The sequence below is a fragment of the Protopterus annectens genome, chromosome 10.part0, assembly GCF_019279795.1.
Source record: "Protopterus annectens isolate FY-2018-M chromosome 10.part0, PAN1.0, whole genome shotgun sequence".
NCBI classification, from domain to species: domain Eukaryota; kingdom Metazoa; phylum Chordata; order Ceratodontiformes; family Protopteridae; genus Protopterus; species Protopterus annectens.
The window spans coordinates 1514346441-1514360747 of record NC_056744.1 but is presented as its reverse complement, the minus strand read 5'-3'; the positions used below and the strand labels follow the sequence as shown (position 1 = coordinate 1514360747).

The 14307-nt window shown below is 42.3% G+C and overlaps 1 protein-coding gene across 1 annotated transcript in view; it reads right to left on the bottom strand.

Annotated features, from left to right (window-relative positions):
- Window positions 1-2052: 2052 nt before the first annotated feature.
- LOC122814324 (zinc-binding protein A33-like) overlaps window positions 2053-14307 on the bottom strand; it is a 1202255-nt gene continuing 1190000 nt past the window's right edge. The window contains exons 4-5 of the mRNA XM_044086911.1: window positions 2280-2302; window positions 2053-2194 (exon numbers count right to left, since the gene is read on the bottom strand). Coding sequence (XP_043942846.1) covers window positions 2053-2194; window positions 2280-2302 — 165 coding nt within the window. The remainder of the gene's footprint in view (window positions 2195-2279; window positions 2303-14307) is intronic.

Sequence of the window (14307 nt, the reverse complement as noted above, 5' to 3'; positions counted from 1 at the left end):
ATCTATATTTTCTGAAGAAATTAATAGCTTTCCTCATAAGTCCTGAATAATTTCCATTACCCATGTGTTAAATTCCTCTCTGTTTAACAGATAAGATAGGTGGGGGGTGCCAGTGTCTCATTTTTATTTCACTACCCTAAATTTTTATTTTTGTTATTATTGGCATGTGATCTGAAATAGTTATTGGATAAGAATCAAAACTTACGTTTCACACAAACATGCGTATTTAATTGAAAGTTCTGTCTAGCCTAGCTCAGTTTTTGTACCTTTGGGAATAATATATAAATTCCCTCTGAGTTCCTACTATTGAATTCATATCTTCCATACCAAATATTTTCATAACAAATATTTTAATACATTTCTTCAAAAATCTACACTTTTTTTCTATTTTCCCTTCTAACCCCGGGTACATCCTCACTGTTACTAATAAAATTCCAGTCCCCACCTATAAGTAATATTCCCTGCTGAAAGCTGATTATTTCTCCCAGTATTTTCTTAAGCTCCATTGTAGCAGTTTTAGGTGCAATATAAATACATGCCAGTGTAATCCCCCTCCCTTGTCAGTAGCCCCTTACTACTACAAACCTACCATTATTATCTTTGTTCCTCTTCTATCAATACTGGAGTTACTCTAGCATGTTTCTGGACAGCATCATGGAATTACAGACTATATATAACAAATACTTTAATTTCCTTATCAGTCAGCAGCTATACTCCCCTACAATGATTATTCCATCAGTATGGATTAAACTGAATCTTTACTGGATAACTGAGAGGTTCCTTGAACTTCCACACAAATGTATCCACAGATTATAACAATTTGCATTTTAATGTTAATAAGTGCAAGTTATAACATGAACATAATAAAGCACCTGCAATACTTTACAAAGTATTACTAATCTTTACCTGTATCATGGCTACATCTTTTCCCAGCATACTTTAACAATTTCCCCTAACATTACCTCCTCCTATATTTTTGTATACTGTTCACTGTCATACTCATGCATGCTTTTTTTCTCCAGTCCATTAAAAGTGTGAATAAAGCATTAATTAAAAGAATATCACTTCAGCCATAGTATGTACAAACAAGTGGACCACTGATAGCCATCTCAATTCTTCAAGGGAGTGGATCATAAGAAAGTCCTTTATAATCCCTTCTTTAGCTATGAAAGATCTCCAGTGGGTAAACTGAAGTCCCCAGTTCAGAATACTTCATCACTGATTATCAAATTAAGTATGCTGTCTAGCAGCAGCTTGCTATGTCGCACAGTGTAGACAAATGACAATTTCTTCTTAAATCAGCACAACCACATCTATATGTACTGAGGTTATCCCATAGGACTTCAAGTTGTTTAAAGTATCATAGCTTTATGTTGCTTTTATTAACTCACTCCTACACAAAACCAGTCCCTTCTAGTCCCTATGTGAAAGGCTAAACCCAGAAATAAACACCCAATTCAAGATTTTCACTGTATTGTTTGATGTACCCAAATCTCCTTATTCTGCTTTTAAATATAACCGACCCATAACTGTCACTGTTTATCTTACTGTGTATTACATTGTTAAAACACAATTGAAATGAATAACTACCAATTCTTTCCTTACTTTTCCCTCTCTGATATATAATTTGTATATATTGCTCAAATAATTTTTGTGCGGTTTTCATGAAGGCTGTAAAGTATGCAGTACTTGCAGTTCTTGACATTAATGTATGTACTTTTTTTCTAATTATATTTCTTTCATAGCATTGTGATTTCAATCACCTGAGTTATGGCCAAAATTAGTCCATTGAGAGTAGTACATTACATGGTAAAGAAACTTAAATAATTAAAATAACAATCTACACACAAACAAGATAAATAAACAAACAAACACAAGTCTCCCTTTGACATTATTTTAGCACTTTTTCAACAGAACACTGGTTGAAATGCTCCTTGAGCCACACATCTCTTACGCCACTAGTTTGTTTTCTTGACAAAACATGCAGAATGGATGTCTGTCTCATGCCACCAGATTTAGGCCACCCTTCCTAAATTATTTATACATTTAAAGTTACAGATGTATCTTACCAGGTCTGAGGATGGACACCATTTCCTTCCAAACCCTATAGTGCAGGGGGCCCTTGTACACCCCTAGACTCAAGTCATCAGTAACTAATAGAGCACATGTTTCCTCTTCTTGTTTTGCTATGATTCTAGGGAAACAGAAGAGAAAAAGTGAGTGTTTGCACTTACACTGGATAGGAACCAGTAAAAGCAGAGACCATTTTGTCCACATACCTGTCTGTTTCACTCTTCATTCCCTGTGTAGACAAGAATAACATAATTATCATGCTAGAATTTGCCATTTTGTGTATCTTGATAATTTATCACTATGAAGCTACTACAGAAGAAACATCTGCTTGAATTCTTGTGTTTACTTGTAAATATGTTTTTCTCTACTGAAAAAAAACTAATACAATGGAAAAACAATTTTTTTTCCCTAGAAAGAATAAATTTTGATGTTTTTATTCATTCATTTATCTTGAAACTAAACCTACAACAAATACAAAAAAAGTAAATCTTAAGAGTTTCCTCAGATTGTTTTGCCAATTCATACACTTGCATGCTATTACTTGGACTCACATTCGGTATTCAAGTACAGTGCCAGTCACAAGCCAAGCTCTTGTAACCAGCAAATGTATATGCGACTATTACACAAAATATGATGTATGCTAATAAGTTCAGTAATTATCTGAAAAAGGTATTACAGGATACATGGGAAGACTGGAAGAACTGGATAAAACATGACAGTTTATATTGAATGTAAGATCCATCTAGAAAGCAAAAATCCAAGAATGAAGTACATAGTGGGGGTGGGGGTTAAGTACGAGCAGCAATTAAAAAAGAAAAGGGCCTGAAAATACTAATATTAGATTATCTACATTTAACAAAGCATTATGGCAAAGTAAGGAAGGTTGTTAGAAAAAATAAGATGTATATGAAAATGTATCACCCTGAACAATGAGAAGTTATTGTTCATCTAAATGAACAGTTGTTAAGATCACATCCATAGCACAATGTGCAATTATAGAGACTTTCTGAGCATAATAACATCGAAAGGATAGGCACTGTAAACAGAATGGCAACCAGTATTGTATGTGCTCTTCATCAAAAACCACATGAAGACAGACAAAAAGAGCTCAACATGCGGACTTGATGAAAGGAGGCAGAGATGGGATATGACAGAAACTTTTACTTACATGTATCTGGAGTCAGTGCATATAGACCAAGGGACTAGCATTATTCAGACAAAAAAGTTATGCACAAAACAGGCAGAGTTTGAGGACAGAGTAAAGAAATGCATTATTAATAAGGATACTGGATGATCAAAACAATTTCGGAAAAACTCAGCTTGGTCAATACTGTGATAAAATTCAGCAGTAAATGGAAAAGGCATAATGCCTTCATTACTAATGTGGAAATTAGCCATTCGATAAGGAGACCCTGTAGTCTCAGGTGTTAAAAGACTGGTGGAAATTAACTATTAGGTAAGGAGGCCTTGCAGTCTTAGGTGTTCATAGGATCATAAGATCATAGGAAGTTACTAGGTTATTGGCCCTGAGGCCCTTACAAGCCTAGCCAAGAATTTATCCCATGTTCTGACAAGTCAGCACCTGATGCCCTGTCCAGCAGGGATACAGGTGGAATCCCAGGGGTGTATTTTCTTTTCCCCATCCAGTTATCCAGGTTGCTCTTAAAAAGGGATAATGAGGTACTCTGCTTGATGTAGAGAGGGAGTCTATTCCACAGAAGGGGGGAGTCTCTGGGACACAAATCTGTCTCCCCACAAGTCCTACTGATGTCACAAATCAGGTTGAGGTCACTCGTGCGGGTTACTCAAGTGGTGCTTAAAGCGGACATGCAGCAGTCTCACCAAGGTGGGGTCTGAGACTGTTTGTATGCCAGACAGAGGTCACCTCTGAGACAGGGCTTTTAGCCTGTCTGTGTAGTTTATATGTTTGAGGCCTTGGATTCTCCTGGTGAAGAACCTCTGTAGTTTCTCCAGCTGCTGCATGTGCTTTGTGAGGTACATGCTGAAAGGGGCATTGTATTAAATAATGGGTTTTATAAGGGAAGAATACAAGGATGTTATGACCTCCTTCTATCTGGATGAGGTACCCTTCCTAATGAGGTGAGCCATGTAGAAAGCCTTTTGTACAACAGAGGAAATATGGTGGTCAAAAGCCAGGTTGCTATAAACCTAGGTGCCCAAGTCCCTCACAACTGATTGTGTGCTTAGGACCTTGTTATCACTGTGATAATTTGTGGGGAAATCACTCTCCCCAAAGGGGATGATGATAAATTTTTTGGTATTCAGTTTGAGGTCATGTTTCTGGCACCAGTCATTTGTTTGGATGAGACCCTCTTGAAGGATGTCCAAATCACTAAGGGAATTGATGACAGCACCCAGCTTAAAGTCATCTGCAAACTTGGTCAGCCATAGCCCACTGGTTTTAACCTGTACCTCAGAAAAGTATATACCAAACAACAGAGACCCCAAGACCGATCTCGGGGGTACACTGCTCATTACAGGTCTACTGCTTGAGAGGTGACTTCCTCTATTTTGACTAGGTGGGTTCCATCAGTGAGCCAGTTAGCTACCCATCTGGTAATATATGGATTGATGCCTAGGTGAGAGAGTTTATCTATTATACCCAAGTGGGGAATAGTATCAAAGGCTTTGGCCAGGTCATGGTTGGTGGTGTGCACCTTCTTCTCTTTGCCCATGGCTTTGGTGACTGTCTCAAAGAAGTTGACCAAGTTTAACAGGCATGACCTCCCCTTGATGAAATCAAACTGTGTGGGATCGGGTGTTTGGAGGTTGCCAATGTCCTCATTAATGATGCCCATCATAATCCACTCCACGGCCTTGCAGATCAGGATAGTTAGGATGATGGGTCTATAATTTCCTGCATCAGTGGATGCTCCATATTTGTACATATGGATGACAGTGGCTGTCCTCCACTTGGCTGGGACAAAGCTGGTACTCAGGCTTTGGTTGAATAGGGTGCCTAATGGTGCTGCAAGTTCCTGCCTGAGTTCATGCAGGATGCAGTCTGGGAGAGGGCAGTGATGACTTACTCGCTAGAGATAAGAGGAGGGAGGCAGATGCTGGAATGTCCTGATTTACTGATGGAGGGACAGAGGGGTGAAGTTTTCAATGAACCTATCTGCCAGCAGGTTGGCTATATCTACAGCATTTATGTATTTGGTGTCCTTGACCACCAGTTCTGAGCAGATCTGAGTGCTTCCTTTGACATTGCAAACATATGTTAAGAAGGCCTTACAACTGTCTTTAGTAGATGTGGCCAGTTTGGACTAGAAGTTTGCAATGGAGGATTTCACTAGTGCTCTTATTTGCTTGTTCAGGCTAAGGAGAGATTGCTTCCAATTAGGCACCTGCTCTTTCTTGGTGCTGGACAGCAATTTTTTTCCTTTTATTACAGAGAGTTTATTTATTGCAGGCGTCCACCAGACAAGTTTACTCTTCCTTGAGGAGGAGGATTTTGTCCTGTCGGGTATTCCTGATTGCATGCAGCTATTTAAATGCTCATATAGTATTTTGGTGTAGGTTTGGAAATGTACCAGTTCCTACGGAGGGGGAGGGGACTGTGACTCTGTTTATACCTTCCCTCAGGAGGTTGTAATCAGCTCTGGAGAAGTTTTTTTTCTTGACCCTAGCTGGGGTGGGGTGGGGGGCAGGGGAGATGGTGACTTTGAAAGTGACCGCTTTGTGGTTTGATCTTACCAGGGAGGATGACACTCTAGGGATGCTGCAGTGGTTACTCATGTTGGTTAATTCCAAGTCCAAGACATTATCACCTCTTGTGGGGTGTTGATCAGCTGGTCCAAGGCATTTGCATTGATGAAATCAAGGAATCTCTGGGCATTCGTGTTTTGGTATGAGTACTTCTTCAAATCTATGGTTGGATAGTTAAAGCTGCCCGGGATCTAGTTAAAGGGTTGAATCTTGATAAGTTTGAAGAGGTCCAGATAGGTGAAGTAGGCATCTTGAGTCAAAGTTGGGGGCCTGTAGAGAGCTATGATTTGAATAGGGGTCTTGTCAACAGTTAATGGCACCTGGAGTGTCTCCTGTGTTTCATACTGCTTGATCAGCCTGGAGGGATGTATGCCTTTAATACATATTGCAACTTCACCTCCTTTTGCTTTGCTGCCCATGGCTTGGGGTCGGAATGTATGATAGGATGAGTAACTGGGTATGGCTGGGGTGCTGTCCACAGCTTTGAACCAGGTTTCTGTGACTGCACAAATGTCAGCATCTTCCAGGGTTAAGAATGCTTGCAGTGAGTGCAGTTTCATGTCTAGACTCCTAGCTTTTTGCAGCATGACCTTTAATTTGCATGTTGATGTAATTTTCATGTTGGTAGTTTTGACCTCATGACATTGCCTAAAAAAAGGCACTATGGGGGAGGAAACAGCCTTAGCCAGAAGCCCTGAAGTCCAAAGGAGACAGATGCAGGCCATCTCTGGCAAAGCATCGTAGTCTGTCGATCATGTCTTCCCAGGCTGTCAGGTACTAGAGCCCCTTGGAATGACACCAAAAACTATGCCAACTGTTAAAGGCAATCATTTTCTGTTTGTATTGAAGCATCATTCTGGGTGATGGTAGACTCCTAGGCTAGTGACATACCTGCCAGGAACACATATTCAGCTAGTTTGATTATGTCTCGCTTCACATAGTCCAGGGAGGTACATCTCATGTCATTCATGCCAACAGGGACTATGACAGAGTCATCACAGTACTTGCTGAGAGACTGGTGGATTCTGGCACCTGAGAAACACTAATCGTGACTTTCTCCTTATCCAGCCTGGTGAGAGGCACTTGGGTCTATATCAGATCATCGAAACATCTCATTTTGAATGCCGTAATGCCGAACTGCAAAACCTGAACCCTAACAATATCGAAACCTCAAAACAGCGAATTTTTTCCCAGGGAGAAAATTTGCTGTTCCAGGAAACACACACACACACCACAAGCACACTAAAAAGCAGCAATCCACACACATACATTTAAAAGTTACATCTAACCCTACACTACACTGCACATACACTACTGTCTATCCACTTACCTTAACTCAGACCATAACCCTAAGGTCTGTCACTATCGCACACTCACCTTACCCGCGCCCTACCCCTAACTCACTTAACCCGCCCCTAACCCCAAATTCTGTCACTATTGCACACTCACCTCGCCCGCGCCCTGACCCTAACTCACTTAACCCACCCCTAACCCTAACGTCTGTCACAATCGCACACTTACCTAACCTGCGCCCTAACCCTAACTCACCCAACCAGCGCCCTAACCTGAACGTCTGCACAATCACACACTTACCTTAACCCAACCCGTAACTTTCCACCACATCGTTGAAAACAGCAAAGCCACAACAACAGCCAACTGAATTCTTTCCCTAGGAAAGAATTCAGTTTTGTGCAGCTTCGCTGTTTTCAGCATTTGTGATATTGGGTTCGATATTAGATCATTTGAAATTCAGCCGTTTCAATTATCTGATATAGACCCGGGGCACTTGTGTGTGTCTCACAATGGAGACTCCTATGACTAATATGTTGGGTTTCTGGTTAGGCCTTAGTGGCTCTGAGACACATGTGTGTGATGTGTGATGAGGTGGGCTGTAGAGTTCATGTGTGTTTTTGCCTTGGAGGTCTCTTTTGTTTGGGTATGTTTTTGTTGAGAACCACCGCATATGTGGGTGTGTGTTGTGTAGGTGTGGGTGATGTTTGAGGTGCGGTGTTTGTGTTGACAACTTTCTCAGTGCCAGATATACTGGCTTGTGAGAGAGAGAGAGAGAGAGAGAGAGAGAGAGAGAGCTTAGACTCTAGGTTCTTAATGCAATCGCACCTCTCACAAATTGTGTTCCTAAGTGGTAGTAGTAGAGGGTTGTCCATGTACATGAGCAGTTGCAACGCTGTCTCATGATGTCCATATCAACCAGACTGGCAGGAGAAACCAAGGAAATTGTCTATCCATACTTGTCAGAATCTGAGGGAGAGAGGCCAGAGACAGGTTAAGGGGGTAAAGGCTGTAAGGTCTAAGATGAGTACTAACAGCTGATCACACAAGTTTTAATAAGGGAAAATTTGTTGCTGGAATACCGCTCAAAGGGTTAAAAACTGTGTAGCTGCAGTGCATGATGCCCAAACCAGTTTAAATGTGGGATTTAAATACCATAAAAATGTGTGTGATGTGTGATGAGGTGGGCTGTAGAGTTCATGTGTGTTTTTGCCTTGGCGGTCTCTTTTGTTTGGGTATGTTTTTGTTGAGAACCACCGCATATGTGGGTGTGTGTTGTGTAGGTGTGGGTGATGTTTGAGGTGCGGTGTTTGTGTTGACAACTTTCTCAGTGCCAGATATACTGGCTTGTGAGAGAGAGAGAGAGAGAGAGAGAGAGAGAGCTTAGACTCTAGGTTCTTAATGCAATCGCACCTCTCACAAATTGTGTTCCTAAGTGGTAGTAGTAGAGGGTTGTCCATGTACATGAGCAGTTGCAACGCTGTCTCATGATGTCCATATCAACCAGACTGGCAGGAGAAACCAAGGAAATTGTCTATCCATACTTGTCAGAATCTGAGGGAGAGAGGCCAGAGACAGGTTAAGGGGGTAAAGGCTGTAAGGTCTAAGATGAGTACTAACAGCTGATCACACAAGTTTTAATAAGGGAAAATTTGTTGCTGGAATACCGCTCAAAGGGTTAAAAACTGTGTAGCTGCAGTGCATGATGCCCAAACCAGTTCAAATGTGGGATTTAAATACCATAAAAAAACAGAAGATTCTAGTAATACAGAAATCTAGCCAATCCTTCTAGCCCCTGCTCTCTTTACCAATCAACTTGTGCCAGACAAGGTCCATTCAGCCTTGCTACTCTCAATAGCAAAAAAAAGATAGGCCCTTACCAATACAAGATGACTGCCAGAAACACAGAAGGCAAAAACAAATAGCTCTGGATGCACCAAACCTGTATCCAGACTATGCTACGCAATTTAAGGGTTAAGAACACAGTTAGACTCACAGAAAATCACAAATTAACCACTTACAGATAAAAACAGAATACACAGTATGACAAAATTCAGTTAAGCAGTAATGAAATGCAGTTAATCAGTAAATTGCTTTAAAACAGTGAATATGTGATACTTTAGCTATATGGCATGGGTAAAATGATAGGCAAGTGCAAATGCAATAAACTAAGTCTAAATAAATGAAAAATCACTTAGATTGGTCTTGGACTGGTGGAAATTAGCCATTAGGTAATGAGGCCTGTAGTCTCAGGTGTTAACAGACTGGTGGAAATTAGCCATTAGGTAAGGAGGCCCTGTAGTCCAAGGTGTTAACAGATTGGTGGACATTAGGTAAGTAGGCCCTGCAGTCTCAGGGGTTAACAGACTGATGGAAATTAACCATTAGGTAAGTATGCCCTGTAGTCTCAGGTGTTAACAGACTGGTGGAAATTGGCCATAGGTAAGGCGGTCCTGAAGTCTTAAGTGTCAACAGACTGCTGAAAATTAGTATTAGGTAAGTAGGCCCTGTAGTCCCAGCTAACAGACTGGTGGAAATTGGCCATTAGGTAAGTAGGGCCTGTAATCTCAAGCATTAACAGACTGGTGGAAATTAGCCATTAGGTAAGGAGGTCCTGTAGTCTCAGGTGTTAACAGACTGGTTTCATAGGTAGATACTAGGCTATCTGCCCTAGGTCATTTATAATCCTAGCCATAGTGTATTTGGCTTTCGCCTCCCTATTAGATTAGCCTACTGTGCCTCCGTATAGTAGGTCACAGGAGGTAGCCCTTTAAGATTAGTTTACTGTGCCTCTGTCAAGCAGGGACACAGAAGAGACCCCAGGGGTGAATTTGCGATTTCCCATCCACGCGTCCAGATTTTGCTTGAAGAGGGTCAGCGAGGGACTTTGTCTAACATGAATTGGGATTCTATTCCAGAGTGAGGGGAGTGTCTGGGAAATAAATCTGTCCCTCCAGCATGTCTTATTTATTTTTGTGCTGAGGTTTAAGTCCCTGGAGCGTGTAGCTCTAAGGGATTTGGATTTTTTGAGGTGGAGCATGTCTATTAATTCTGGGTTAGACATGGCTTTGTACATCAGGCATAGATCGCCTCTGAGTAGGCGGTAAGCAACTGAGTAGAGCAGGAGTTTCTTTAGTCGAGCTGCATAGGACATCTGTTTGAGGCTTATGATCCTCTTGGTGAGGTACTTCTGGGGTCTCTCCAGTTGATGCAGGTGTCGGGTAAGGTACATCCCAAAAGGGGCATTGTATTCAATTATGGGCCTGATGAGTGATGAGTAGAAGGGCACAATGACCTCTCGATCTTGATGCGAGCCTTTTCGTGATAAGGTGGGCTATATAGAAGGTCTTTCTAACTACTTTGGCAATGTGATTGTCAAAGGAGAGATTACTATCTACGTGGGTCCCCAAATCCCTAATTACTTCCTCCGTACTTAATGGATTACCACCTATGTGGTAATTTGTGGGCACTTTGTTTCTAACAAAGGGGATGACTATGCACTTTTTAGCATTTAGCTTGAGACTGTGGCTCTGGCACCAAGCATCCGTCTCTGTGAGACCCTTTTGGAGGATGCTTGTGTCAGCTGGAGAGTCGATTATGGCTCCCAGTTTGCAGTCATCTGCGAACTTTGTCAGCCATAGTACCCCTGTGTTAGCCTGTACCTCAGAGAAGTATATACCGAATAAGAGAGGTCCCAGAACTGAGCCTTGTAGGATGCCACTTGTAACTGGTTTGGATTCAGACGTGGCACCTGCAATTCTGACCATGTGGGTTCTATTCCTGAGCCAGTTTGCAACCCATCTTGTGACATAGGGGTTGATATTTAAACTAGTAAGCTTATTTATGATGCCCAAGTGGGGTATTGTGTTGAAGGCTTTTGCGAGGTCCAGGTAGGCTGTGTGGACTACCTTGCCCTCATCAATGGCTTTGGTAACTGTTTCAAAGAAATCAACTAGGTTTAAGAGGCAATTTTTTTCCCTTAACAAAGCCGAATTGGGTAGGGTCCAGTGTCTGGGGGTTCCCAATGTCTTTGTTTATGAGTTCCATGATAATATGCTCCATAGCTTTACAGACCAGACTAGTCAGGCTTATGGGGCGATAGTTCCCGGGGTCCGTTGTGGCACCACCTTCATGGAGTGGGACCACTGTAGCTGTTCACCATTCTTTGGGTACATATCCTGTAGTAAGGCTAAGTTTGAACAGTGACGTAATGTGAGGGTTCAGTTCTTCTTGGAGCTCATCTAGGACACAGCCTGGGACACCGTCTGGTCCCATAGATGCTGTGTTTTTTGCTTTGGAGAGGGCAGCTTTCACCTGTGCATCTGTGATGTCAGGGAGGTTACATACAGTTGGGATAGGCATTTGCTCCTTTGGGGGGGAAGGGGGGGAGAAGTTAGCACTGAATCTGTCTGCCAGGATGTTGGCTATGTCTGTAGGTTCGGTATATTTAGTACCGTTATGCAACAATTCAGAGCATATCTGGGAGTTTCCACCATGTTCCTGACATAAATAAAGAAGGCCTTGTGATTATCTTTAGTGTCTAGGGCAATTTTTCTTTCGAAACTGGGCTTTGATGATTTTATGAGGGATCAAAGTTTCTTGCTAATACTGATCAGAAATGTCTTCCCTTTTTGGGATTTTGCTCTGTCATGTAGTAGCTTCCTCCTTCTATTGTATAGCTTATTTATGGCCGGGGTCCACCAGACAGGTCTCCTGTTTTTGGAGGAGCGGGTCTTGGTTTTTATTTGGGATAGCACAATCCATGCATTCCTGCAGGTGCTCATAGAATGCATTTGTAAAGGATTCTGCGGATTGGGCTTTATTATCCTCTGGCCTGGGGGCTTTAAAGGATTCCACCTCAGTCTTGAGAAGTGCAAAGTTGGCTTTTGAGAAATTCTTTACAGTGATTTCCTTGGCTGGGGGTGGGGACGGGATATAGATGTCCAGGGAAATGTGTATATGGTCTGATTTTACCAATGAGGGCTTTACCTCTGGTGTGGAACATAGAGTCCCCATGTTGGTGATGACCAGGTCCAATATGTTGTTTCCTCTTGTGGGAGTGGTGACCAGTTGTTCCGTCGCGTTTGAGTTTATAAATTCAAGGAACCATTGGGCAAGGGTGTTTGGGCTTGAGTAGTTTTCCCAGTCAATGTTTGGGTAGATGAAGTCACCCAATAACATAGTGTTTGGAGAGACCTTCATATTCTCCAGTGTTCTCAGGAATGCCAAGTGGGGTTCCTGTAATAGGGAGGGTGTTCTGTAGCAGGCTACAAACTGAAAGGCAGTTTTGCTCGCTGTTAGTTGCACATGAATGGTTTCCGATGCTTCGTGCAGTGCCACTAACCTGGAGGTGTAGGTATCTTTGATGAATATATATACTATCCCTCCTTTTGTGCTTCAGTCCGAGTTTTGGGACCAAAACCCATGATATGAGTTATAACCTGGCAGTACAGGGGTGCTCTCAGGAGCCTTGAACCAGGTTTCTGTTACTGCACAGACATTGATTTTCTCCATACTGAGGAGAGCCTCGAGTGCGTGCATCTTGAGGTTTAGACTTCTGGCATTGAGTAGCATTGCCCTTAGTTTTTTTATCCTTGGGTTGTCTATGGAGGTGGGTTTGTCCTTTGAGCCTTGCCTAAAAAAGGCACTATGGGGGTGGCAAGAGCCTTGGCCAGTATACGAAAGCCTAAGGGTGACAGGTGCAAGCCGTCCCTAGCGAAGCAACCTGGCTTGTCAAGCATGTCATCCCAGGCTGACAGACACTGGATCCCCTTTGAATGACACCAATACATTAGCCAATTGTTGAAACTGATCATTTTGTCTTTATACTGTGGCATCATTCTTGGTGAAGGCAAGATGCTACTCAAGGTCAGGGTCATGCCAGCCTGGGCTACATGATCAGAGAGCTCCTCTATGTCTCTTTTCATGTAGTCCAGGGAGGTACGTTTCAGGTCATTCACACCAGCATGGACAATGATGGAGTCATACTTGTACTTGCTTTGGAGTGACTTGAGTGCTTGTGTTATGTGGCGGATCCTGGCACCTGACAGGCAGCTTACAGTGACTTTCTCCCTGTCCAGAATGGTGAGCGGGACGTCAGTGTGCCGGACAATAGAGTCTCCTATAACAAGTGTATTTGGTGTGTTGTTTGGCCTTAAGGGCTGTGACTGTGAGGCACACTGACTTTGTGAGATGTGTGATTCGTGGGTTTTGTTGAGGGGTGGCTGTTGCTTGGATATCTGCTAAGGAGATCTTTGCTATTTAGGCATATTTTTATTTAGAGCCTCCAAGTATGTTTTTGTGTGTTTATGTGTTGGGTATGCAGATGCAATAGGTCTATGTGAGACTGGACTTGTGGTGCGGGTGGTTACCTTTTTCTCCTGACTGACTGTACCAGTCTTGGGTTGAGAGAGCTCTGCCTCCAGTTTGGCTGTGTAACTGCATCTCTCACATGTATTAGAGTTTGTTGGAAGGAGGAGTGGATTGTCTGTGTACATAAGGCAGTTGTAACATTGGCTCAAATTTCCCAGATTCACCAGCTGGACTGGACAGTAACCCTGAAACTGACCCTTGGACATACCAAATTAGTATAGGGAACTGTTTTTTTACTGATCAGATTAGGGAAGGGAACTGATTTTTCACTTGATCAGGAAGGACCAATTGGGAGCCTAATACTTATGAGACGTCAAGGAGGGTGAAGTGCTTTAGTTAGTTAGTGTTTCCTTATAAGAACTGAGCAAGTGCAGGGCTTTAGAAAGAGAACAGAGTGATTACTTTGAGAGTTTGAACAGTTCTAAGGGAAAAAGTGAAGAGCAGACTTTGTGGAGCCTGGAATAGTTTAAACCTGTTTGTTTCTCATGTCAACCACTTTTGCATAAAGGTTTTTGCACCTACATCTGCAGGAAATGTTGGGGGGTGAGGGGCTTTACCATGCCATCTCAGCAGACTTTTGTACAAGCTAATCTCGGTCAAGAATTATTATGTGTTACAATAGCACTGTTCATAGGACATGCATTCTGAGAATATGTTCCTCCTAGGAACAGATGCTTTCTCACTAACTGCACACATATCCTTACCATTATATATTTATATTTAGATATTTTCTTTCTCTGACTAGATGCTCCCATGTCCCAGGCTGAGCAAGACCAAGAGATAGGAACATCAGCAATGCTGAAAATTAAGTCCTACTGCAGGCTCCCTGGCAGTACAGCTGAT